This window comes from Argiope bruennichi, chromosome 4, assembly GCF_947563725.1.
Source record: "Argiope bruennichi chromosome 4, qqArgBrue1.1, whole genome shotgun sequence".
Lineage (NCBI taxonomy): Eukaryota > Metazoa > Arthropoda > Arachnida > Araneae > Araneidae > Argiope > Argiope bruennichi.
In genome coordinates, this window is record NC_079154.1 from 76,925,500 (window position 1) to 76,953,024 (window position 27,525).

At 28.5% G+C, this 27,525-nt stretch overlaps 1 protein-coding gene across 1 annotated transcript; it reads right to left on the reverse strand.

Annotated features, from left to right (window-relative positions):
- LOC129966682 (troponin C-like) lies at positions 1-26,824 on the reverse strand. The gene is made up of 5 exons (XM_056081197.1): positions 26,610-26,824; positions 20,686-20,719; positions 6,687-6,830; positions 3,240-3,491; positions 1-205 (listed from the first exon to the last, which is right to left on the reverse strand). The coding sequence occupies exons 1-5, from the start codon at positions 26,610-26,612 to the stop codon at positions 177-179; spliced, it is 462 nt and encodes a 153-aa protein (XP_055937172.1). The 5' UTR covers positions 26,613-26,824; the 3' UTR covers positions 1-176.
- Positions 26,825-27,525: the final 701 nt, after the last annotated feature.

Here is a 27,525-nt window from a genome sequence, read left to right on the forward strand (position 1 = left end):
TTTGTAAAATTTCATATTAATTTTTATTTTACAGCAAAAAATTCTGTTTTTTTAAACCAAAAAATGAAAAAAAGAAAATACGAATAGATTGTAAGCATTTAAATACAACGTGCGAAACCATCCTTGGAAGAAATTTGCACAGAAAGCCAACCGGTTTCAGCCACATATTAGATCATTTAATCACCAGTCATCATTTCCATGAACTCTGAAATGAAACAAATTTTTCAATAACACACATTTTCAGGTCATTAAAAATTACTAGAAAATGAAGTAGGGTTTTTTTTTATGTAAAACATTTAAAATTTTTTTCTCAAATGCCATTTTAGCTAACTCAAAATTTGAACCTTAAAAAGAGAGTGAAAATCATTGTTTATATTTTAAATGGACGCTACATATAAAAGACATCTACTCTAATCACGACCTAATAGCTAACTTCTAATGGAAAATTGATTTAAACGATATAAAGAATTATATTTTATGCTGTTAGTATCAATAAATGTACTTCTGAAAAAATTACGAAGTCGAAATATTTGTAGAAACTTTAGCTCTATTAATCATATTAAGTAACATATTTATAATGTATTAGTGTTTTAAATTTAAAAAAAAAGTTCTATTCTTTTGCAAATAAAATGACCGAGTTATGCAGCTTTGACTTACTTCCATGCCAATTAACGGGAAACTCGAGGAAATGTTATCCTGTGATTGACGGAGTTTCATTGAAGCGGCTATTGAAATGGCTTAAAATCCTCTAAATTATTGATATCGCCCATTTATATGCACAATAGAACATAATTTTTAAAATTTTAAATGTTAGTGTGTCAAAATATTTTACAAATAAGACTATTACAATAGAATGGGAAAGAATAAAAAATTACGCTCGATATATTTTTTTAATTGTACATTCACTGACTTAAACAACAAAAAAATATAATTTCTTAAACATTTTATGAATTTTACGAAGTGAAAGTAAATACTTTTCTCTAACGGATAAAAGTTATCTACAGGGTCCTTATTAAATGGAGTACATATTAGTACCTATAAATTGGGTTCTAAACTTTCCAAAGATAAGCGCTTTGTGACTTTAGTATAATTGAAGTAGTATTTTACTAAAATCTATATTAAAAAAATAAAGGGCAGAACTATTTTATTCGAAGATATATATAACAATCTTATAAAATATATTATTAAAATTATTTTTGCTTGACCGGAATTAATAATTTTTCTTCAAAAACACCATGATAATTTATAATGCAAAACCAAGAGGGTGTTTAATTTTTGATACAAAGATTAGCTGTTACAGAATACTTTATTTGTTACAAAATTTAAAAGTAGAAATAAATATTTCGGAAATCACATAACTTTAAGGCTTTAAATCTTTTTGAAATTATTTCACTAGAATTCATTTTTGAATGAACTTCATTGATAAGGATTTGCTTAATCAAATAATTAAAAATGATAATAATAAATAATTAGTATTTTGAGATGTAATAAAATGGAACCTTCTACTATATTTAGAATTGCACTAGAAATGTAATTTGTTGGTGTGATTACGATAAAAAAATATTATTTTTAAAAATAAATTCCAAAAAATTACATACAGACACCCAAAGTAGTTCGTTTTGAAAAATATCAGAGATATGAAGTTATAGTTAAAACGATAGTACTTTGAACGGCAGTTGACATACTATGTCTTCAGTATCTGCAATCGAATCGGATAAAAAAAGTTCGAAAGAAATTAATGAAAAAATACCCAGTTGGATTGTTTTGAGAAAGGAAAATATGCAAAAAACTTACAATAAAAAAAAACAGAAAAAAGGTGATAGTATAATAGTTTATACTCAGAAAGGTAATCAACAAAAGTGTGGCAGAAGTTGTGCAATACTCAACTCGTCTGCATTATCAGTGAAATTTGTGTGTGATTTAATGATTATCTACGTATCTGCTCATATCAGTGAAATGACAACAAAAAAGCAATTCATTGCAATTATTGATGCAATTAACTAGTAAGTTTTTCTTCATATTTCAATAAATAAAAATACTGTATGCAAATAATAATAATAATAATGCTTTATACACAGCTTTTTTTTATGGTGCATCATAATAATTTTTATTTCAGCATTTTTATTTTTAGGAAGCCAGTTTTTTAAAAATTGGATGTAGTAACGCAATTGCCAACCAATTAAAATTTTATGGATATTCAATTCATTATTAAGATTTGTTCTTGAATTGAAGCTTTTTTTTTAGTTAAATTAAATGCAATCCGTTGAAAAACAGACTACTTATAATGTTAATATTAGATGTGACAAATGGTAGAATTAAGACCTATCCTGAAATGCTTTCTAAAAATTGAAGTAATTCAAAATAAAAAAAAAATTAGTTGTATTCCAATGGCAGATTACATCATAGTTTAATTTTTCTTCACTTTTATTTAAGCCGATTTGGCCCATGTTTATAAATTTGGAATCGAATTTAATACATTCTAGAGTGTATTAGAGTTCTAAAATTAAGTGCAGTTGTGCGTTACTGATGTCAATACATTATTTTTAGAATTTAAACATAAGTGAAACATTTTCTTAGTTTTGATTCAATACCAGGTGACGAGATACGAGATCACTACATGGTAGTAATTTTGAAAAGAAAAACAGCCACAAAATTCCACAGTAATATTACAATGATTTATAAAAGAAATTAAAGACAAAAACGTCGAGAATAATAAAACTAAATAGAATTTTTTAAACAGTGAAGAATATATCAAGTCTTATAAAAGACTATAAAAAACTATATCAGACTATGAAAAAAAAAACAGAAAAATTTTTGAATTAAAAAAAATGAGGTTAATAAAAGTTTTTAGTCCAAAAGTCTTATCATTATTTAAAAATCCAAATTTGTTATAAATGAGAATCTAATTTATTTATAATATTTTTATCAGTACATCAAAGAATAATGCAAAGAGAAATAGAAAATTATTATCTGCATTTTAGCATTTATTTTCAAAAATAATTATTATTGCATTGTTTTGGTTGGATTTTGTGTAGTTTTGAAAGTATAGCCAGACTGTGCTTGTTAATTATTATTATTAAAATTGTTATTAAATAAAATTATTATTTAGAGTTGTTTAGCCAATGAACACAGTGTCGATTTTTATTTTGGATCAATGACTGAATTGTTGCGATGGTGCGACAATGTAATGCAATGAACTCTGAAGGAAATTGTAATTCCACTTGAGCTTCCGATTTTACCTTCAAAATCAACAGTTCCGCTGCCATCTGTGTCGATTTCTGCAATCATTTCATCTAATTCGTCTTCGGTGAGTTTATCGTCCAAAGCCCGCAGAATCTCTCGTAGATCTGCCACATTGATGTACCCTTTCCCATCTTTGTCGTACATCCGAAACGCCTCTCTCAGTTCTTCTTGTATGGCCTCCGAATCTTCGTCGACTAGATACCTGGCTGTTAGGGTAAGGAATTCGTCGAATTCCAACTCTCCGCTTCCTGAGAAGGTAACATGAAGTCAAATTTATTTTATGAAAAAATAACAAGAAGTACGCTCGTTAAAGGTTTCAGGTTTTGCATAAAATAATTACTATTTAATGATATTTTTATATATTCATTTAAAAGTAACATTGCATTATCCAGGCTTCCGTGGAAACTTTGCAATGCTGTTCTGGAGATGGCTACAAAATCCCACTTAGTGTAAGATATCGAATCAAATCCAGGATAAAGGGACAGTATGATATCTTCTGTTGGTCAAATAATCTGAAATTATCAAATGAGAAAGACCTAATATATATGGTCCAGAGGGTTTTAGGGGAAATTGGTTCTAGCTTAGAGAAAAACCAAAATGATAACTAGCAGCTATTTAGATCGCAATTAGTAACTCTTTGTCAAAGCAGATATTTATTCTCCAATTTTTGAATAATGTTTGTTAAAAGCATATCCAGAGGACGAAATTCCTAATCTTTTTTCACCCATTCGTGTTTCTCAGTTATACCATGCTTGATGAAATGTTCAATTTTAACTAAACATGACGATTAAGAATATTGTCATATGAGATTACCATCAGGTAGCTAGAAGTGTATGCTATTTTGGTTGAAGAGAAGACCATTAAGAAGATTGTCTTTTAAGATTTACCACTTGTCCAGAGGCGGTGGCAGAAATTTGCTGACGTGGTGATGGTTGCGGTGGAAGGACAAGACAAATCCGACAAAGGGAACAAGCACAATTTCTCTTATTTGGCTTCAAAATAATTCATTTTACATTTAATTAAAGAAAATTAAGTATTATCTAGTTTTTCTTTAGAATTCAACTATTCTTTTCTGGGGGAAAATCTGCATATTTCACACCACCGACATCCAATCCAAAATTATCGGTAAAATGCGACATCTTATTGGCATGTCACCTTATCGATTATTTTGCCTATTGGATATTTGGATATTTCAATTATTTACAGCATATTAAGATAGTTTTCAAATTATTTCATTCGTTAATGTCCAGCTCTAAATAATCATCCAGAAGTGTGGAAAACTTTTGTCGACGAAATCAGATAATCGAATTCCGAGATCGAATGAAATCAGTCGCTGACAGGGAGGGGGCAAGCAGTTGCCAATAGGGGGGCGATTTCTCTCCTTGTTCCCTTGCTAACGCCGTTTCAGCACTTGGCCACTTATAGAATATGTTATTTTAATAGAAGCAGATCATTATTAAAAAGATTGAATCTAATGGAGTTTATTATTGAGGTTGAAACTTAGATGACCAGTAAGAAAAGAAAACATTCATCATAAATAATGACTGACAAACAAATATAGAAAAATGTGGTGAAGCATGGTTAACTTAGATGATTTAACGAAAAGGGAAAAGCCATCTCATTGAGATGATATTTTAAAAGAATAATTTTTATAAATATTTACTATTCATATTATTTTAATGATTTTTATCACATTTGGATAATAATGAACTCATTGGCTGACAAGTGAATCACCTGTGATTCATGCTTATTTTCTAATTAGAAAAACTTTCTCTATTACAGTTACTACAAAAGAGATAATTTAATTAGATAGACGATACGAATCACAGGCTTCAGTAATGGAATCGAATGCGCGAAATAAGTTTATAAAATCTTCTTTCGTGCATGGATAGATATCATATTAAAATTAATATTTAAACGAAGTATTTCAGCTGTTTTTATTTTTATTTTATCCGATTCCAATTTAGACTGTAATTTAATTGCATAAAATGGTAGTATAAAATAATAAATTATTTAAATCTCAAAAAATGACTAACTTTATTATTATAATTTTTTTTATATTCAAGTTACAAAGTAGTTTTTGGGATTTTTAAAGAGCAGAAAATAGAAAAGAACAAAAAACTCTAAGATACAGATTTATTTTCGAATAAAATAGGAGCATTCAAGCATGATGATTCTCTTAACAAAGAATAAAGAACAATGGAGCTGATGAACTGTATGCAAGAGATTGCAGAAATTATTTAAATACGAGGAAAATGTGTAAAAAAGTTCACGAACTAATGACGCGTTTTCAAAATTGAGGAAACAATTTTTCATAACAAACAAAATTTATAAATACTTTGCCCAGGTATAATTGAAAACTGAGGAAAATCTTTTTCGCCAAAAAATAAATGTATGACAAATTAAGGAATGAATTTTCGAATTGAAAGAAATTTAATTGCATATAGGGGAGTAAATACATAAAGAAATGAATTCTTAAATTTAAACTCATTTAAAGAGATGATTTATATATTATATATCTTATTATCGTTATTTAAGCACTAATTATTTATACACTTGTTTACAGATGTGTAAATAATAAATTTATATGTACAATTGTTTTACAGATTAAGATTATAGAAAATAGTTCATAGCCAATTTTTTTGCTCAACTGTCTATTGTGCAATGATGTATCTGCTTCCTTTGTATTTTTGGCTCCTTGAAATTAATTTTGAATAATGAAATAAATAAATAATAAAACAATTTTTTTATCTATTAATTTAAAGTAATTGACAAAAGCAAAGAACCAGTTTCAACCACAAGTCAAATTTTTATTTTATATGAAAGTTCATGACCCTTAGATATGCCATAAATCGCCGCCTGCCTTACCTCACTTTGTTTTCGAGAGAATTCTTAAAAACGCTACTTTACTGCTCATTTCCCTCGTAGGCAAACTTGACATATTTCTTCAGATGCAACCACTGTATTGATTTTGCTATTTTTCATTTTTTTATGAAAGTTCATGGCCACTTGATACTTCACCAACATTCCCATCTATTTCGAGAGATAACCCAAAATAAAATTTTGACTTTGTGCCCAGATTAATGCCTGAACCGATTTCACCATTTACCAAGTCCATTTATAACCAATACAATGCTCTATGTTTTATGTATAAATAAATTTTCTTCTTTTATTGTAATAGGATAAAGTTGATCAAAGTTGATAATTAAACTAATACTATCAATACTGTAACGAAAATAATGGAATACAGGTGAAAATTGCTTTAATTTGTTTTTTGTTTTAAAAAGAAAAGTAATTTGAATAGAAGTATTCCAGAAAATTCAGATAACAGAGATTTTATCAAAATTTATTTTTTAAAAATGATCGCATTATTTTACCAATTATTTCAATTTATTAAACATTCATAAGCATTTTATTTTGTTAAAATGATAACGTTAACTTACCATCTACGTCGATTTCTGCTATAAGTTCTTTTAAATCCTTTTCTTCAAATGTTTGGCCTAAAGTCCGGAGAATAGTAGCTACCATATTTGTTTGTATGCTGCCTTTCTTTTCTCGATCGAACATGTCGAAGGCCTTTCTCAACACTGGAAATAAATAAATATACATATGTATAAATAACAATAAATGTTATAGATATTGTTATGAATCCGTAATGTTGCTCCCTAGAACAGTTTGTTCCATCGAAGGAAAGACCGTTTTGCGATAAACTCTAGATGGATGCTGATCAGATGCAGGATCAATGACCCCCGGGCTGGGCGACTTGGCAAAGAATTTGACGACTTTGGCTATAGAACCAATAGGAGCTGACATATGCTTGATTGATCGAGACCTACCCTGACCTTTCACTACCCTTCTCCGGAAATTATAAAAGGTCGGTAGTCCAAGCCGAATACAGTTGAGTAATAGAATAGAGTCGCATAGCGAATTAGTTGGATCAGTCCAGCGAAGCGCAAACGTTGAGTGGGGCTCAAGCGATTTGTAGATTGAGAATTAATACTGTGCGCCAAGTTTTGGAGATAAGTACTGAAGCAGAATCAAGTCGTGTGTGGAATAGACATGCGTATAGTAGTGAGTCGATAGTAGAGTACAGCTAAAGCTAGGAGACAGTGGAGAACAGCAGGCGTTTGTAGAGACCATAGAAAATAGTTACGAGGATTCCCTCCTCCTACTGTGTATTGTTTGGTAGCTTTGTGTGCTGTGGTTTCTACCGATTTCTACTTGTGGGCTGCTGTTTGTTCTAAGTGTGCTGCTGTGTATTGCTTGTGCACATCTCGGCTGTGTTTTGTCGTCTGTGTCTTCGTTTTAATAAATGTCGTTATTTGCTATTGAGGCCTGCTGATAGTTTTACATCATACACACAGGTGAAACAATCGTTCGAGTTTAGTGGAATTTTAATTTTGCTTAATAAAGTTTACTGAACAGTTCCACGACATTTAGAGTGTTTGATAATTATGAACAAGAAAAAATAAATGAAAATAAATCTGTGCTTCCATACACATGTTCGCAAAGAATTTTTATGACGTTGAGAATCCCTCTTTTAAAAAACTATCATTACTTATTATTATTATTATTATCTTATTGAGGAAATAGTTTTCTTTTAAAAAGCTTTCTTTAAATTATCGTCTGCTAAATTACATAAAGGTTTTTTTGAAACACTTATATCTTCTGAAATTATCATGAAAATGCTTTCATATTTCTGGCCAATTTTATTTCTGCATATTAATATTTTACGAACAATGAGTTGTAAAAATCTGTTTTGAATGGATTTTAAATTATTAGATGATTTATGAGAATGATCATCCTGGTATTATCGCTGCCAATGAACCGTTAAACTATTAATTCTGAAATATATTACTAATATAGATAAAAGAAAATTAAACGTTTTTTAAAAAAATTCCTTTAAGTTGAATATATCTCAATCATTTTTCTTATTTTGTTTTCTAACTAAAAGATATAAGTTAAACACGGTTTTCAACGAATTAAACAATAGGATTTTTTTTTTAGAAATAATTCTATTTTAAACATTTTTTCACGCAGTAAGGAAAAGAAATTTAGAACTGACATTTCAGTTTTTAAACAATGTTATTGCTGCTTATTTTCAAAGCAGACGATTCTTGTTTCGAAAATTAGTTTGTCCAGAATATTCCATTCCTTTTTTTTTTCCTTTTTCTTTTAGTAAGGATTTTGTTGTTATTTGTCTACTAGAACGTCATTTCTTTCTTCCTTTGAATTTCATTTACAAATATTTTTTGAGGTTGCCATTACTCTTTATTCATTTCTTGACAAAATTTTAGGAAAATATATCTTTTCGTTTTCAGTTTCGAATTTATGTATTTTAAGTAAATACAAAAAAATTTGAATTTTGTTTTTAACTTAGCCTAAAGTTAAAATGTGGCAGGATTTTATACCCTAACTAAAGAAACTTAGAGAAATTTAAAAGCATAAAAATCTCCTTACTAAATTATTTTACATTTTAGAAAAACAGACTTAAAAAATATTTTATTTTTCTTTAAAAGAACTTTTCGACTAATAATTCGAAAAGAATTTTTAGATATAGTATTTTTAACTGTAGGATATTAATCTTTAGTTTAAAAACAAATCAATAAAAAATTTGTATTATGTTTCGTCATCCGTACTTTTGTTACACTTTTATGATTACTTAGACAAATCTTGCATATATTGCGAGGCAGAGTTGCTATTTTATATATTTACGATATTAAAAAAATGTATCTTGATCAATATTGCCTTATTTATAACAAGAATATTATTTGGAATTTCTTATAAATTTATTATCATTAACATGGACTACCCAAATTTTTCCATTTGCAAGCCTTTTTCTGAATTTTTTCCTTCTAATGCAAGTATCATGAAAAACCTTTCTCCACCGTAAATACGAAATCATTTTAATCATTTGGCATAAAAATGATGCATATTTAATAATTTTATTATAAGTTAAAATAATAAAACAAGATCGAACATTCCTAATAATTGGTGATTTTATTTTTAATATGTTGCTTTATAAATACCGAAAAAATCGTTCATTGATTTAGATATAACAAGGATGCTATTTAAATTTATTTTAGAAACTTATTATCATTACTGCTATTAGAGTACTTAAAGTTTTCCATTTATGAATTTTTTTAATGCTACAGATTCTTGTATCGTAAAAAAAAAAAATCTTCTCTGCCAAAAAAGAGAATTCTTAATACTTTAAACATAATTTGGCATTGATAATTTTCTTAAAAAAAGCACAAAATCCATATGAGTGTAAAATCACAGAATAGTATAGAATATATCTAATGGCGATTTTATTTAGTTTAAATATTAGTTGTTTTAAAGTTTGCAATTTAATTATTACAAATTGGTAAAATAAATACTTTTGTTGAATATTTTACCTTACAGCCTTATTTTAAGAAAATACTTAAATTTAATTTTAGAAACTGCAAATCAGATTTTACTTAAACTGAAATTATTAACTGAAAAAGACTGTTCTTATTCAATTCGTACTCAAAATCAATGGAGGTAATTTCTGTTCACGTGATAATCATCTAACTCATCTCTCCGATTTAAGTTACGAATGCATTGCGAATCTTGCAAGGGAACAAGACTGACATTATTGGTCAGAAGCGCGAGTGAATATTATGCGTTTGTGAATTGATTCTATTCGCATTGAACCCTTGCTGGAAGAATTTATGTATATGTAGAAATAAGTGTGATTAACAGAGCTTGGATTTTATAGTTTAAGATTCAATCATATTATAATATAGGAATTTGAATCTCGGAGCTTTGAATTTGGATTCAGTTTAATGGAATGATGCCATATTCAAAAATTACACAAAGGAAAAGAAACAAAGATAAGTCGAGAGAGGGTGAAAATTCAGAATAAAATTTTTGAATGGTACACTATTTGAGAACAAACTTAACATAGAGAAGAGAAAAACACAAATTTCTTATCATTTTTAAAAGTCATTGAGATTGAATTACGATTAGAAAATATGAAAGAGAAACTCGATCACAACTATTTTTGAAAAAATAGTTATTTTTAGGAAGAAAAATTTAGCCATTCGAATATTTCTAGCCAGTATTTGCCACTGAACTTTAGCATATTTAATTATATTTCAATATGCTTTAATGCAGTATTTAAAAATTGAGTGTTTGATTGTCAAAAACGATTACAGCAAAATAACATGTACTTGAAAATTGAACAAATTTTTAAAAATGTCGAAAAAGTGGCAATTTTATCTCTCTGCCAGAGCTGCAAAGTTAACTGTTAATCCTTATTCATTAGAAAAATTAATATCTGGGTCACTTTAACTCTCTTTTATTCATTTACCTTCTACCTAATTTGCATATTTTTGGAATTACGCATTTTTTTTAGCATTTTAATTTTATATTCATGTGAAAGAAATATTTTTTGCTTAGTACGAGTCATTGTGAATTGCAATTACATCGCCTGTCATCTATTTTTTTATTTAGATAAATATTATTTATACCAGAGAGAAATAAAAATATTATTTTAAAATCCACGTATCTAGCGTTAATCAAAAACCGGACCAAAGATTTATATGAGTCAAACAAAATGTTTTGTAAATACTCGCTAAAATGTAGAGTACATTTTACATAAAATAAGAGAATTTTGGCTTCATAAGCATTAATATAATTATTTTTTATATCTTGGAACTGGAACGTGGATACATGATCACCCTCCTTTCTGGAAGAAGGAAAAACCCCATTTTCTTAACTACATTATCATCTGATCTTGAGCCAGTTGTGAAACAGACGTTTTGCCTGTGCCAGATCTGCCATCTTTATCTCAGCGGCAATTTTTTCAGATTTTCTGTGTCAAACCGATACGACAAATGAATCAAACTGAACCAAGGGAAAGTTTTAGCTGCCTCAAAGATCATAAGCAAAATTTGTATAACTAATTTGTTGAAACAGCAAAGAAAGCCGACGTCCTTTCCTAGGGGTAGCACGTCTTCCCCGTGATCTAACGTCCCGGGTTCAAGTCCTACCTGGGGGATAATTTCCCGTTAAGCTGTGATCTGCCTGTGAGGTTTTTGAAAGAGCTGTCTTCCCCCTGTAGAAAGGGGTTGTTCAAGACAGTGTGTGAGTGTCATCTTCATTTGTGCTAAAGTCCGACTTCTGCCCTCGGGTGCTCAGGGATCTTTACCCTCAGAAGCTAATGCACCCCTCTCTCCCCGATCTCTTAGGACTTGTTTTGAATTGGTTTCAATCCAAGGAGGATAAACAATAAAGAAATGTAAAGTTGATAACTATTGCGCAATCCTTCATGTTGAAGCTTACAGCTGATAAGTCTTTATAAAAACCATTCTATAAAGTATAAACTTACAAAAGTCGGCAAGAATCTATTTTCCTCGATTTTTTTTTGTATACTAATACATATCGATTTTTTTTTGTATACTTGGCATATCTTGTGTCTAATAGGGCATTGAAGAAAACTGAGTATATATTTTGAATGTCCTTCTTTGCAGAGATTTAGCTCGACTTGGATATAGATCTATAATATTAGTAACAAGACTACATCTAATTTTATTTGCTTGATTCACATACAAGATAAACGACAGTGCCACAGATATTCGACACTTTGACTGATTAGATTCAAAAGTTGTTATATAAATACAATTCTAAAGTCTAACTTTATACGCACAATCTCATCTAACTATCTGTGTTTTTGAGTAACCGTGTACACATGAACGAGAACGTATGAACAGACTGATTTCATGAACGAATTTCACTAAAAATTTGAGGAAATTTACTAATTTGGAGAAAAGACCACAATATATGCCTGCACTTAATGCGTTTTTGAGTTGACAGTCCGACAGAGAAACCGACTGAAGATAATATTCCAAAAATGTGTTTTCTGGCTCGGGAATATCTGAATTGTGGAGATTCATCAATATATCTAGTTTTTTTCATTACGATTACGATATTTTTATTTTGCATTTTCATCATATTTTCGATACTTTCATTGTATATGAGAGTAAAAAAGGATTTTGATAAATGGACATTTTTTTTTGTTTAATTCTAATGTTAAAAAAATCCGACAGAGTAGTCTCTCCAAACTTTTCTCATATACTCTCTAACAAATGTACTTGTGTCTTATTAACCACATGTCGTCAGCTAACAAGAGTTATGTAATAGTCTATTAATGTGCAATCTTTGGCGATTAATCACAGAAATGCGGTTAATACGCAAATACCAGAAAACTGAATGTGCATTCTAGACACGATTTTTTCGACTTTTTTTTGGAAACAAAATTTGAGACAAAACTACAGTTGTAATCATAAAATAACCTACCAAATTGCAAATATTTGTTATTGTGTTCTTGATTTATCGCGTTTACATTCAACTAGAAGTAAATACAAAACGACAGACGATCAACCTCTTGATGGACTTGGTTTCAATTTTGATTCTACTATGCATTTTGTTTGCAAAATTTATGTACCAAATTTCATCCATCTTGTACTTTTCATTCGGTAGTTATTGTGGCACCTTATATTCTAATAATCAGAGAGACAGATTTCCTCTGAATAGATTTCATGCAAAATTTGATGAAAAACTGCAAATTAGCTGCAAAGACCACATACCAAATCTTATCCATCTAGTTCAAAGTGTTTCTGAATTATTAAACGGCAACTCAGCGGTAAAATTCCCAAAATATGTTTCTCAAATTTAGGGAGGTTTGAAAAGGGACGATTCGTCAAAATCTCGAGTTCAAATTCTTTGACGATTACATTATTTTCTCTTTATATATTTCGTACAGAAGAAAGTTTAAAAGGTAATAATTTTTAAATTTCTTAATGTTAAAACCGAGTCATCAGAAGAACTTTAAAAAGCAATCCAATACTACCAAAATGGATTAAAATTACTGAGGAAATCTATGTTGTTTCCATTATATGGATGAAAAACACATTTAGCTTTCAGTCCTTAAAAAATATTTTTGCAAAATTCACTGCTGTGTGTGGAGTTCACGATCAACCGCTGACTTCATACACACGCAAATGAACTTCCATTTCTATATAAGCTGTCTTTCACTCACTTAAATTAGAGTTAAGTACCGATGCCTTTCTGAAAGAAACAATCCATTTGACGTCAATGATCAGCATGCAGGAACTGATGTTTGGAAGCATCGAAAGCTGCCCTGAAAGCACTTAGATGAAAGTAGGTCAAGTGAATGGATCTTCCTAAGCTTCCTTTTAACATGTGTACGTGGTTCTTAGAGCGATTCTTTTAGTCTTTTTCTTCTTCGTTTTTGAATAATAATAAACTTTCTTTAAAAGTAAAGCGTCTGCTTTGACCCTTAATGACAGGAAATTAGGTCAACGTCAAAATATTTTCCCAACACATTCGCTATGTCCCATTTTGTTTATTCATTGTTAAAAATGAAGAATAATACGCTAATTTATGTTATGCATGCTTTCTTTTATAATCATGACACTCATATTTTTTATTAGTTATTGTAAAATTTAATTAAAAAAACATCTTTTGTTTAATAGTTATAAATTTTAACATTAAAGCAATACTTTAACTGTAGGATTCATGACTTTTTATTTTTTTTACAAAAAAATATGTGTTTTGAATAATTGCATATAATTTATGAAAATTATTAAAAAAGTATTAAATATTTTTTTCCGTGAAATTCAAAAACATTAATATGTGTCAAATGGTTACATTATGAATTAAGAAATATCCCGGCGGCACAAATTACATTATAACAATACTACTACAAAAACAAAAGTCCCTTTTTACCAATATATTTTATACAAAGAAAAAAAAAAATTAGATTTTTAACTGTAGAACTATCCATATAATCATAAGCCATATCGGTACTTTCCAAGTTTCCAATTTAAATGCAATTTTAATACCTCTATTACTGTCTGTGGATCTTTCCTATAAATTTTCATCAAAAAGCATTTAAAAAAAGGATTTACAATCACTCATTGTTATCCGTTGGAAAAATCAGGTAAAATTTATAAATGGAAATCAAAACATGCAGCCAAATATCTGCACGATGCACTGTTAATGTAATGGGTTGATTTGAATTTGCGAATATAAAAAATATGTACAACAAAGTCTTTTAACTACGTTACTCAAGCGATCATATTATTGAATTTTAGCTCAAAATACGAAAAATTGCTTAATTTAATTGTAATTAATTAATTTAATTGTTTCTAAATTTTTATTCGATTTTATTATCATTTAAACATACTAATATGCTTATAATTTCAGATAATATTAATCGAATTTACGAATCTTTCAAAATTTTAAAAATTCCGACTTTTCAAATAATTGTAACATTCTTGGATTATAATTTAGTTTTTAGAAGAGAAATAGTTAAAAAATATGATTGTGTTTTTTTAAATATCAAAATTATTAAATTAAATTAACAATTTAAAGATGGTTTCAATTAATATGATACCCTTTTTTGTATGGAAAAATAATTGTATTTTCTCTTAATAAGTAAGCTGTAACTATTATTTATATTTAATTTGTTATATATAATAATATTTTTAAAAGACATAATAATAAAAAAATATAAATAATATATATATATATACTAGCAGACCCGGCCACTCGTTGCTGTGGCTAAGGTTTTTATTATATTACATAGTAGTAAACTATTCAAGGGAAACGGTAGGAGAACGCCAATCATGGGGACCACCATGCTTTTTTACACAGATGCCATTTGTAAAAAAAAACATGGGGACCTCCATGATTGATTTTCTACTACCGTTGATATTGAACAAAAATCAATACAAAAAAAAATTAAATTTCTTTATTTTTTGTTTTCAAGTTTGTAACAAATGAGTACATTACAAAGTTGTTAGTAAAAAACACGTAACACTTAAACTTATAAATGAGGTAGGTAGGGTAGATAGTTTTAAATCTTTTATTAATGTTTATTAATAAAAGATTTAAAACTATCTTAATGTTTATTATTTTGAATTATAAATACTTTTAATTTCAATTTAATTTAGCCCTAATCAGTGCACAATATTTTTGGTTAACCTGTCTTTAGCTAACTCAAATAGATTTGACGGTTTTCCTACACGTGAGCATGCAACATATAGTTGCCCATGAAAAAAACATGGAATTTCCAAATCTAAACCACAAATGGACATTGTTTGGCCTTGAGACTTATTTATAGACATGGCAAAAGCTAAACGAATTGGAAACTGTAACCTTTTGAAGGGTATCGTAGATTCTGATGGTATCATCCGAACACGTGGCAACAGGACCACTTCTCCTTTAAACTTTCCAGTTAAAATGGTAGCTTCAAGTATATTTCCGGTGATCTTTTTGATGACTAAACGCGTACCGTTGCATAATCGAGATGGATTCAAATTACGCAGGAGAATAATAGGTGAACCAATCTTTAATCGAAGGTTATGTGGTTAATTTCGTCAACATCAACATTTTTGGCTGCCAAAATAGCCCGATAACTGAGCCAGTTATGATTCAAGTAATTACTCTGTATATCCAGAAAAATACTCTGAATCAATTCATTTTTTCCCTGAAGAACAGTGCAGAAATTGTCTGGCAGTTTGATGCATTGCGTATTTGGTTGCAGTTCTATTTTACCGTTCCCAATATCTAGTAATTGTTCAGAAAATATTTGTGCTGATGGATCATTTTGCAATTGTACGCGCATGTTTATGGTCAATCGAAGTGTTTCAACACTTCGCCATAAGGATGATTGTTTTAAACATGCATTTTAATTAAAGATTGTTGAACAATGAAGCACTAATAATTAAAAAGCAAGAAGAATTGCACTGTATTACTTTTACTATAATATGAATTCAATTTATACTTCAGTCTAAATAACACGTGGTCGGCTATGCTAATACCAAAAATTGAAAAAGTAAGAACAATTGAATTTTATTGTATTGCGTTTACTACGAAATAAATTTAACTTATACTTTAGCCTCAGCAACACGTGGTGGTTATGCCATTAAATTGTAGCTTATGTGAAACGTTGGTACTTTTAACACAGCGCCATCTGTTAGAATACTTACTCAATTCAGTCAACAGATACCGCCATCTGTTAGAATCGCTTGGAGCTAACAGATAATTGTGACTGTCAAATAATGAACAAATAATTTGTTCCTTCTTAAAACCTTCCTTCTTAGTATAAACCCTTTATGATGTATAATAAATCCTCTAACTTCAGTGATACCGATTCTGGCTTCCTCAGCTTAAAGGAAAGATTTTTTAAAAAAAGTTCTATATTCCACACATGAAGTTGCCATGAGATTTATTCCGTCATTGATACATTTGTCTGTTGCAATAATTCAGAATTCATTTACAAAATGAAATCAGTTTCAGAAACATTTATTAAATATGATAAGCATTGTAGCTGAAGTGAATGATAGCTGAGTTGATGATAGCTGACGTAACTTGATACGTACATGCAGTTTATTAGTAAAGAAATGAAAAACTGAAACGATTATTGTAACCATTTTTTATTATCATATCTTCAATAATTTATATAAAAAAGATTAAATTTCATTTAGCATACAAATGAGTTAATATTTTTTTATTATCCGATTAGAGGAACTTATTATTGGCTCGTTCACTTACCTTTTTTACGATATGCTTAACAGAAGAAATAAAATCATTTAATTGAAAATTCAATGAAGGTGACAAATGTTATTGACGTACAACATTTTTCTTAGTAAACAGTCAAATAAAGAATCGGAATTCATTCAAAACGAAAAGTAATTATTATCCGTGTGCACCTCCAAGTATTTTTCCAAACTTCTTTATAATTAAAAAAAAGCAGAATTTTAGTATGTTATATTAATCAGTGATCCGTTAAAACGTTTGTAATTAATCATTTTCAAATAAAACATCTTATTTCTGAGAATTGCCACCGTGCACAGTAATACAAAATTCAAACATAAGATCGTGATACTTTATCCGTTGCAACGTATCAAATTTATTGTATGCATTAAAAAATAATTGAGGAAAACGATATCTTATTCCTGAGAAACGTTTTCGGATAGGATCATAAATAATTCTAACATTCGGATTCGAAACGTAACGCAAATGCGTGAGTGTTTCTACGCCAGTTGGGGTAACGCTATGCAGATTAGAAATTTATAATTTCCTTTACTCTGTTTTATTTTAATTCAAAAGTACTTGAGAATGAATGTGAAAGATCGATTCATTAACAATGTTTAATTTTAAATGCATCAAACATTAAAAAAATAAATAGAATCGTTTTAAATAATCAGCCGAAAAATCTTAAGCCTAGCATCATGACTGTTGGGGGAAAAAAAACTGAAACCGTACTCATTTGGCGGTGGGGAAAATGAAACGATTTTTTTGGCGGGAAAGTTAGTTTTTAATTAATACTTAAAATTCTAATTAAAAATTCAAAAAAAGGGCTATCCTATCTTTTAAGTTAGATCAAACTGCACACGGTGTGCAAATTTGATTCAAATCGGTTGAGTAGTTTAGGAGTCCATCGCGGACAAACAACGTGACACGTAATTTATATATATATATATATATATATATATATATATATATATATATATATATATATATATATATATATATATATATATATATATATATATATATATATATATAATAATATTTTTTTAAAAGTCTTATTTTTTAAAACAAAAATTATTTTTTTCATTCATACGGTTCTTGAATTATAATTATAATTTTATTTTTAAATGTTAAAATAATAATTTTAATGATAAAAATTAATTTAAATGATTGTTTTCATTTTAAAATCTGATTTGTTGTAATTCAACGAAGCTGTATTAATATAGGGTGTTGCTGAAATTAATAAAAGTACATCAGCAAACGTTCTCGATTTTAATAATCTAAAACAAAACGTAGAGAGCTGGTGTGGAAAAGCGTATGTAGATGGTTCAAATTTTTTAATAACTTGAAACGCTATACTTCGGTATACTCGATTTTCTGAAAAAAGATAAATATTTTTTGAAGGTAAATGAAATTTGTTTTTCAATCGATATCTTTAAGGATTCTCTTGTGAATAATCATGATTTATCAATTATGCAAAAATTTTCTCTCTTGTTTTTAATATTTTAAAGAAAATTGCACTACGCGTAATGATAATATGCTATTTTTATCACAAATCTCATTTTTGAATAGTCATAAACGAATATATCTTAAATTTGCAGCCCTAAGTATATAACAAAATGCAATTTTCTTTAATGGATGTTTAAGATCAAATATATTTCTATACATAGCAATTAATACTATCTTCTTGATTAAATTTGTCCTTGGAATTTATATTCTTTTGAAATCATTTGCAAAGGACATTCACATTTCCATTTTAATTTGAAAAACAAATTGGTGTTTTGACTGACAAGATATTTGATTCTGAATTATAATTAAAATCACTGTGAACGGAATATATACAACTACTAAATTTTTCGCTTATGCTTCTAAGGAATGCACTTTATATATTTATGATGTTATAAAGAGTTAAGAATTTTTTTGAAATGATAAGGAATGAATCGGAAACAAGTCTATATACTAAAGAGATCTATTTTATTTTGAAAATGAAGTGTAAAGCATTTTTGCCAGATTTGCTTTCCATTGGGCAATATTTCTACGAAATTATCAGATGGATGTTCAACGAACTCGGTAACAGAAAAAAGGCGTTTTATTCCAAAAAGAAGCCCGATACATAGATTATAAGACACAGCCGTTGTGTGCATAAATACAATACTTGCAGAAACAAGAACACACACGCAAACAGCACTTTATTAATCAGCAACAACAAAAGCTGTTAGAGAGCTCGTTCAATGATCCAAACTCCAAAAATAGAATTGATACTTCATATGAATTCTTCACCATTTAAAGCCTCCCAACAGGGCATAGAAGTTTCTAGAAAAGTCCTGGATATCAATTATTAATAGATATGGCCAAATTCTCGCATTTTTCAGAATCTTCATTTTTGTAGCCAATGTTTAGAAATTTATTGCCAAATTGTCGCCAAGTTTATCGTCAAAGTCGAGGACCGGGGAACATGATAAATTAAAAAAGTTTTGAGCTGGACAGATAAAATTTGGCCTTTACATCAAATTTATAATTTCTCATAAATTTTTATCGAAATTCATTCATAAGAAGTCTATCTATACACAAAAGGGTGATCACAATATTTATAGTTAGAGAAATAGATGAATAAAATTTGGCGTACAGATTTAGATCTAAACTGTAGATTCATGCTGAATTTTGAACCAAATCCAACATGATCGATCTTCTATTTTAGCATACATGTAAACACGATAGCTCAAAATCGCAATGACTTAAATTAGTGAAATTAAGTATGTGATTTTGTGACTACAATTGTAATTGTGTGTCAAATTTTGTTTTTATTCGGTCGAAAACAAAAGGCGCCCGCCCAAAGTACATATTTGATTTTCTTTAATACATGACAAAATACAGAATACTTATATAAGGGAACCTGAGGTAAAATATGAGCTATCATGGCATTCCCATGATCCAAAATTTTATAATGGAGTATTATATCTTTAATGGGAAGTATGCGAGAAAGTTTCGGGAAGACTTCATCTCACTTACGAAATAAAATACTGTAGTCCTCAACAAACTCAATCTTGAGATTTAGATGAATTTTTGTTTTAGACTTACTTCTATGATTTTGAAATACATTTTTGGAATTAAGTTTGTCTATCTTTAAAAGCTATATTTCATAAACGTAACAAGCTAGAAGAATGAAATGATATACAGTCTTAACATGAAAAATACAGGTTTTTCAGAAATTTCTTTCTATTGGTTTTCTTCACAACACTACGAAGCTGAATGCAAAAGGTGGTGCATTGTGCAAATATTCAAGACTGTCGAAAATAGTTGTTCATTAATGAATTATGAATTCTCATAACACTGCATTTTTAGGAATATAAAACCGTTTTACACAGCTGTTTTATTTATCCCTCAGTTGTTTAAGAAACAGAAAGTGAGATGGTTTGTTTCGACATATTAATTATTTTTATGCATTTTTTAAAAGAACAAATGGTTGGTTTATCAACGCATCGTTGCAAATTCAAGAGTTTCAAGAAAATGATACTTTAGATTGTGGTGAAAACTTATAAGCCAGATAACAGCTACGGAACACGGGCGTTTGTTTTTGTCTTGTGGTTTTGTTACTAGGCTGCGAACCACAAGGTCCCAGGTTCTATCCTCGCTCCTAATAATCCACTACATTGGTGACCCGGACGTGATAAGAAATGGAAGCAGTTCAGACTTTTAAATTAACTTTAAACAAAATTTAATTCGATGATATTTTTACGAAAAATAGAAAACTTTTTTCAAAAAACCCATTCAGCCTTTGTATTGAAGCAATTGATATAAATCAAATTAAATGAAAATGATTCAAGAATGAGATGAATGTGTAGTAAAACTTACTTGCAATTTGTTCAGTTGTTAACAGTTCTTCCACCTAAAGAAGAAGAAAAAATTAAAATTTCAGAATGATTATTATATATGCAATCATTAATGAAAAAAATATAAAAATAAAACAATCACATATTAAAAAAATAACTTACATTCTTTAGGTTATCAGCCACGTTTAGGAGATACGCTAGGTTTATCAGTTAATAAAATAATTATCTTTTCATTAATAGAGAATACAGAATTTCCCTGATTGGGAAAAATTTTCATGTAAATTGGTGTTATAAAACAAATACATTTTCCTGTAATTTTTATGACTTTTTTATTATATTTATTTCATTCCTACATAATCCTCTAACCCGAACGGTAGTCGGTTAAGCTTGTTGATAGCCCCTTGCACTAATGTTTCAGAGATCCCGCAACAGCTCCATACACATATGCGTTTTGCCGTGTCAATTAATATGCTTTAATAGAATATAAAGAAGCCAATTTCTAATTTTTGTAATAATATTTTATTAATATTTTCATTTTAAAAATTGTGATTTTTATTGTTTATTGACATAAATATACTGTGTATTTTGTTCTATTAGAAAAGACACGAATGATATGTAGCCTTGTAACCCTACTTGATATTTTATTTTCTAATGATTTACTTTAAATTTTATAAAAAAAAATACAAGTCTAATTTGCTTTTATATATAATTTATAAATAAAAATCAATGAAACTTGTTAAAAATTCTTTACTAATTATGAGTTTATTTAATGAAGTTTTTAAAAATGAAGATGCGATTATTTATTCAAGATACTGAGAATCAACTAGAAATATTTATCATGTAGGAAAATTAAAAAAAAAAACTTCCTAAAGTAACTCAAAAGCTTTGTTATTGAAGATTAAACGAATATTTAGAAAAATAGATTACAATTCAGTACATCTTTTAAATGTAACACTAAAGATTACTTATTGAAGATAAAAAAAAAATTTAAAAATTTAGAATATTATTTCAATGTAATCCAGAAGATACTTATTGAAGTTTAAAAACAGAATCTAGGGAAAAAAATATCAAAATTAAAAAAAAAATCTTTAAAAATAAATTAAATCAATTCTATCAAAAATCGTTCAAACTAATTTCGTATTAAAATTTAATGTATCCTTCTAATGTAACATGAAAGATTATTTATTGAAGATTAATTTATATATTTTTAAAAAAATAAGAAGTCACAAAATTTGTAAGATATTTGTCACAAGATTAAGGAAAAATATTTTGGAGCTCCGTTTCAGCCAGGGACCTATGTCACGCGCCTAGATCTGCTAGTTCGATTCGCTTCTGCTGCAGGAAAAAAAGAAACAAATCTGCTGAATTTCAGCATAGCAATATTTTATCGTGTTGAATATTTTATTTGGAGCAAGACTTAAGTGTATTGACTTTTATCATAATAAAGTTTGATTGCATCAGTATGGAAAAGATCCTGTCTAGAACTCAGAAAAAATTATTTTAAGGTGGTTATGAGCATCTATTGTAAAGGCTAAGACTATAATAATCCGTCCTTGAGACAGGATTTCTGATATTTGCTTTATTAATCATATTTTTCTGTTCATTTACAGTTAACTCAGTATTTTATCTAATTTCTAACATATGATTGGCAAACAGTATTGAAAGATAAGAAAAACTTTATTCTGTAGATTTCATATTACATCACTTGCATTTTTTTCATAAAATCAAACGAAGCTACGATGATTACAATAATTTGTTAGAAACTTATTTTGATGTAGAAAAAATGTTTTAGAAAACAAATTGCAACTAAATCAAAAACGAATTTTAATCGACTTATTTTTAGTTATTAATTTAATAAAAATAAATCAGAAATTAATTATGAAAATTATTTTTCTGTATTTCTTATATCTGTTTATACTATTTAAAGTAAAAAATTATGCAATATACGCTTAAAAGTCATTGGTATAGCATAAGTAAATAAAATTTTGGAAAGTACTGGGGAAAAAGTCCTTGGATTTCAACATGCATCTTTTGTTTACTTTTCTTCTGATTAATGTGTCATTGTTCATTTTTCATCTTAATGTACATATGCGTTCGTTAAATTGCATAAAATCCAAATTTTTTAAATTAAATTTCATTCAAAGAATGGAAAAAATACTTTATTTTAAAGTAAATCTTTTACTTTAGTAAAGCATTACACAGAATTACTTGCAGAATGATTCAGAAATCATGAAACAAACAGATTTCGTTCAAAATTTGATACGAATCGACTATGAACCAAATTTTATCTATCTAGCTCTTTACATTTTGTATCCATCAAGCTCACTTATACTCAAGACAAACAAAGTTCCTAAAAATGAATTTGTTCAAAATTTAAATAGAAATATACAAATTTAGTCTGAAGTTCATATGCCAAATTTCATCCGTCTACTCCAAATCAGTTTCGAGTCTTCGATTTCACAGACAGACAGATAATACCAAAAATCTATTTTTCGAATATTAGAGATATCTTAAATGTAAAGATTCGTCGCGGTCTTTTCGAATTCGAATTTTTTTTCCATCTTGAATTCGAATTATCACTATCTCGAATTCGAATTATACCTTTTCTATATTCCATATACAACAAAGAAAAAAGAAAAGATTTCACACATGATGAGAGATATCAAAAAGATTCTATCCTCATGTGTGGAAGGAAAATTTTCAAATTTTTTTCCGGATACCCATTTTTTAACCGAAATTTTGGTTTAAGATAATTTAAAATAAAATAAATATTATGTCAAATAATCAATGTAAAAAAACTTAAAAAGAATTTTAAAGTTTCCAAAAATTTTAATATATAAATGTCTCCCCTTTTTCTTCCAATGACAGCTGCTGTAGATGAGAAGAAAATATTCTTCAAAGAAATTTGTGCCGGAGGAGCTTCTTCCAATTCTATTCGACATTTTTTTATCACAAATAAATAACAAAAATGATTGATTTCGTGTTTCATCATTTCTAATGAAAAGGAACTGCGGAACTGACCTTGACATTGATAAGCTGCAATAGACTTATCAGTAGTAATCCAAACATCAATCGATCACTGTCTTTTGAACGCTGCTACCGGAATGTTATGCGATTGACAGTTAGATCATTGATTCATTTCACTTAAGCCATCCACATTTGACAACGCCGAAATAAATAAAAGTAATTATCGACAATTATCCCAATTAATTAATTGTCATTATTATGAAAGATTAATTAATTATTGAAGGCATAACAAAATAAGCATTTTAAATAGTTGTTGACGACTGAAATCAGTAATAATAATTTTTATTCATATATCTAGTCAACACATCTGTGGGTCACCTTCAACAAGAGAGTGAAAGGCGGAAGGGCTAGTTGGCTTCCTTTTTCTTATGATGGATGCTATCTCTATTTCGCACAGCTGGCTGCAGACTGCAGTAGCTGGGTTTATTTAATAGGGACTGCAGATACCGTTTTTGTGATTCGCAGCGGTCCGCCATTCAAGTTTTGTACGTTGTGATTTTTAATGAGGTAATTACGTGATGTGAGTTTGGTTGATTTTCCAAGAAAAAGTTAGCAAAATTAATTAATTTATTTATTTGATTATGCCTCTTTTTGTAGTAGTGTTACGGGTCATTAAAAGTTTGCATTTCTGAAATCTAATCTGTTGAATAAAAGAATAAGAAGATGATACTTGATTTCTTCTTTCCGATATCTCATTCTATTTTCGCGCTCTTGCTTTTTTTAAAATGCAACTTTTTAATTTTTAATTTAAATTGAAGAAATTTTTACTTAAGCATCGAACAAATTTAAGAAGCATGGAATTTGGAAGCATTAATTTTTTTCTATCCTTAAGAAATTTTAGTCACTCGACATCTCATATGAGTTGAGACGATTCAGGTCTCTCTTTGTATGTCCTGGATTCGTGTCACTTCCTTATAAAAGGTAAATAATCCATAAAAAATTAAATTTTATTTGAAAAATTACTTTAGAACAAATAATGTTCTTTCTTAAAGCATATTACTCTTAAAAACTAGTTAATATAATTCACCCATTTACTGATATAACAACATATCAGTAATTTTCAAGATGACAAGTCTATCATAATCTATCTTTAATAAAAAGACTTTAGACATAATCTATCTTTAATAAAAAGATTCTAGCCATAATCTATCTTTAGACAGACATAATCTATAATAATCCTAGAGATAGGCATAATCCAGCTTTAATAATAATAATAATAATAATAATAAAAAAAAAAGAGTAATGCAGTTAACAGGGGCAATGAAACCAAATTTTTCCAATTCAGTTAGAGTAGGAACTATTGACAATCAACGTATTTTTATTCCACAGAAATATTTTTCTTTAAATTAAAAAGTGAAGCAATTTAATCTAATGTTAAACCTAAATATTAATGAAAGATTTTTTTTGTAAAGAAAATATATGTACGAAAAATGAAAATTTGCACTGACTCGTGTAATCGTTTGCAACGAATAATAAACATTTTAATGAAAAATAAAATTAATTAATTCTATAAGAAAATAGCTATAATCTTTTTTTCAAAATTATGCAATAGTTACTGGAATTATTCACAATACATTTACAGAAAAATATTGTGCTCAAAAGAATCCAAGAAATGATCCTTAAAAAAACATGTAATTATTGATTACTTAACATTTAAGTCGTATCTACTACACAATATCAGAAACCTTTTTTCACACAACTTTAATAAAAGTATATGCGATTTTTTTCCAACAAAAATTAAACAACTAGAATAATCTTGTTACTACGGTCAATCTATCAATGCAGATATAAAACCAGTTCTCCGATCATTTTTATTAATTAAATAATAAGAATCTTGAATCTAACAGGGATTAATTAAATAGTGCATTTAAATGATATAATTAATTCATTTAATTAATGAACTTCATGACTAAATATGAATTTTTAATAATTAAATTGGTTATAAAGAACTAAACTCGAAAGAATATTAACAATTCATAATATTCTTTTGAGTTTAATAAATATTATTAATTTCCTTGCTGAATATTATTATTTCATAATATTGTAAAGAATATTATGAATTTAATTAGCATTAAATTCATAATATAAGATCTAAAATAGCATTTAATTACTTCCGATTTAAAAGCTCTATTTATTTACCGATTATTATGAATATTAGCTGCATTAATATTAATAATAACTGATAAGCCACATTGACAATGGCATATATATCTTGATTTAGTTGTTATGAACAATTTTACATGTAGTGCGTCTTTTTATATCAATTTTGTGCAAATCGTTTAAATACTGCATGAGTTCGCTGTGAGAACTTTTACATGGATTAGAAAGAGATGAAAATAGAATATTAATTATTCATTTTTAAAGGATAACAATCATTTTTTACAAATAATTAGCTTCGAAAAATGTTTTAATGTTTTAAAAATTGTATTAGAAGTTAAAAATGATACATAACATCTGTATGTATATTGGACATCTTTCGAGTCATACCAAATATTTTATGCATAAAAATGATATACATCGGCGGTCATAGTACAAATCACTACCGCAGTTATAATCAAAATTAGGCAATCATAGTACAAGATGTTGGGTAGAAACTGTGGAATTGAAATAGTTGTTTGAGTATGAGAAGGGAAATTTTCCATTCAGTTTTCAATACGCAGTTTTTAAAAAAGTTGGTTAATTATTATATTTATTATATTTAGATTTATTATATTTAGAAAGTTACATAGGGTTTCAATTAGTAATCACTTATTTACATACACTATAAATATGTTGAACTAATTACGCAGTAGAAAAACAAATTATTGCAAGCCGTTGCTAATGTAAAACAAGCGGAACAAAATCATGACCTACATTAATGTTTCAGTACAATCGCCTTTTGTTTTAACAGGAAAATCGTGAAAAGATAGAAAAACTTACCATTTTTTACTTAGTTTAATCCTTGCAGATCTTCCAAATCCACCCAATCGTTCAAAAATTCAGTCCCAGAATCGAATTCAGCACCAAAAGGATTATTTCACCAAGTGGGCGTCGTTCAAAAAGTGCGAACAGTTCTTCTGCAAATGGAAGGGACCCATTCACCATTCAGCCAGGCATCTGGATTCCTCCAGATCAGACTTCAGCGGGGTGACGTCAGAGGTCCTTTAAGTGGTCCTCGGGCCAGCGCCTAAAAAAGCTTTTTCATAAAGTCATCTAAGGTTACTCTGCCAGTCGGCTAAAAATATGGCCATAACAGAGCGCTGAGAAAACAAACATGGAGCGAAACTGTCTGTGAGGAACTGATGGAAAGTTTTGCAGTAAAAGAGAGAAAGAAAAAAAAATTTTTTTCTCTCCTTTTCCTTCTTTTTTTATTTTGTGGAAAGACGGGAAACATAAGTTTTCACAGAAAATTTGTAAGCCAGACATCCACAGCGGGGGAAGAAATTAAAAAAAAGAAATAACTGTGTTAAAGGTACTCTAGAGACTCATAAAGGAAATTGTTTTTTTTTAAAATTTATTTTTAACGAAAGGCGTTCGTGTATTATTTTATGGGGGAGGATGATAGAAATGTACAGCTTTGGGTCTGGAGTAATTTTCGTCAAGTAGAAAAGAAAATAAACTACCCGGTGAGTCAATTTCATAATGAGACTAAAGTAAACGCGATGTACAAGTTAGGAAGCTTCCCTTTGATGTACCAGCAATGACATTGATAGTTATTGATTAAATTGCCAAAGTAAACTTTTTCTTCAGTGGTACACAAAATGGGCCGTCGCGGTTACAGATAGAAGGAAATTGCAACAAAAATTTGCCTAAAAAGGCTGAATATTATTATTATGTGTCCCTTTTAGAGATCACA

Excerpts from the sequence above, each read along its gene's own strand:
- LOC129966682 (XM_056081197.1), bottom strand. Across the intron at positions 3,492-6,686 it reads AGCAGAAATCGACGTAGATG|GAAGCGGAGAGTTGGAATTC; the intron begins GTAAGTTAACGT and ends TTACCTTCTCAG. Across the intron at positions 206-3,239 it reads CGGAACTGTTGATTTTGAAG|AGTTCATGGAAATGATGACT; the intron begins GTAAAATCGGAA and ends GTTTCATTTCAG.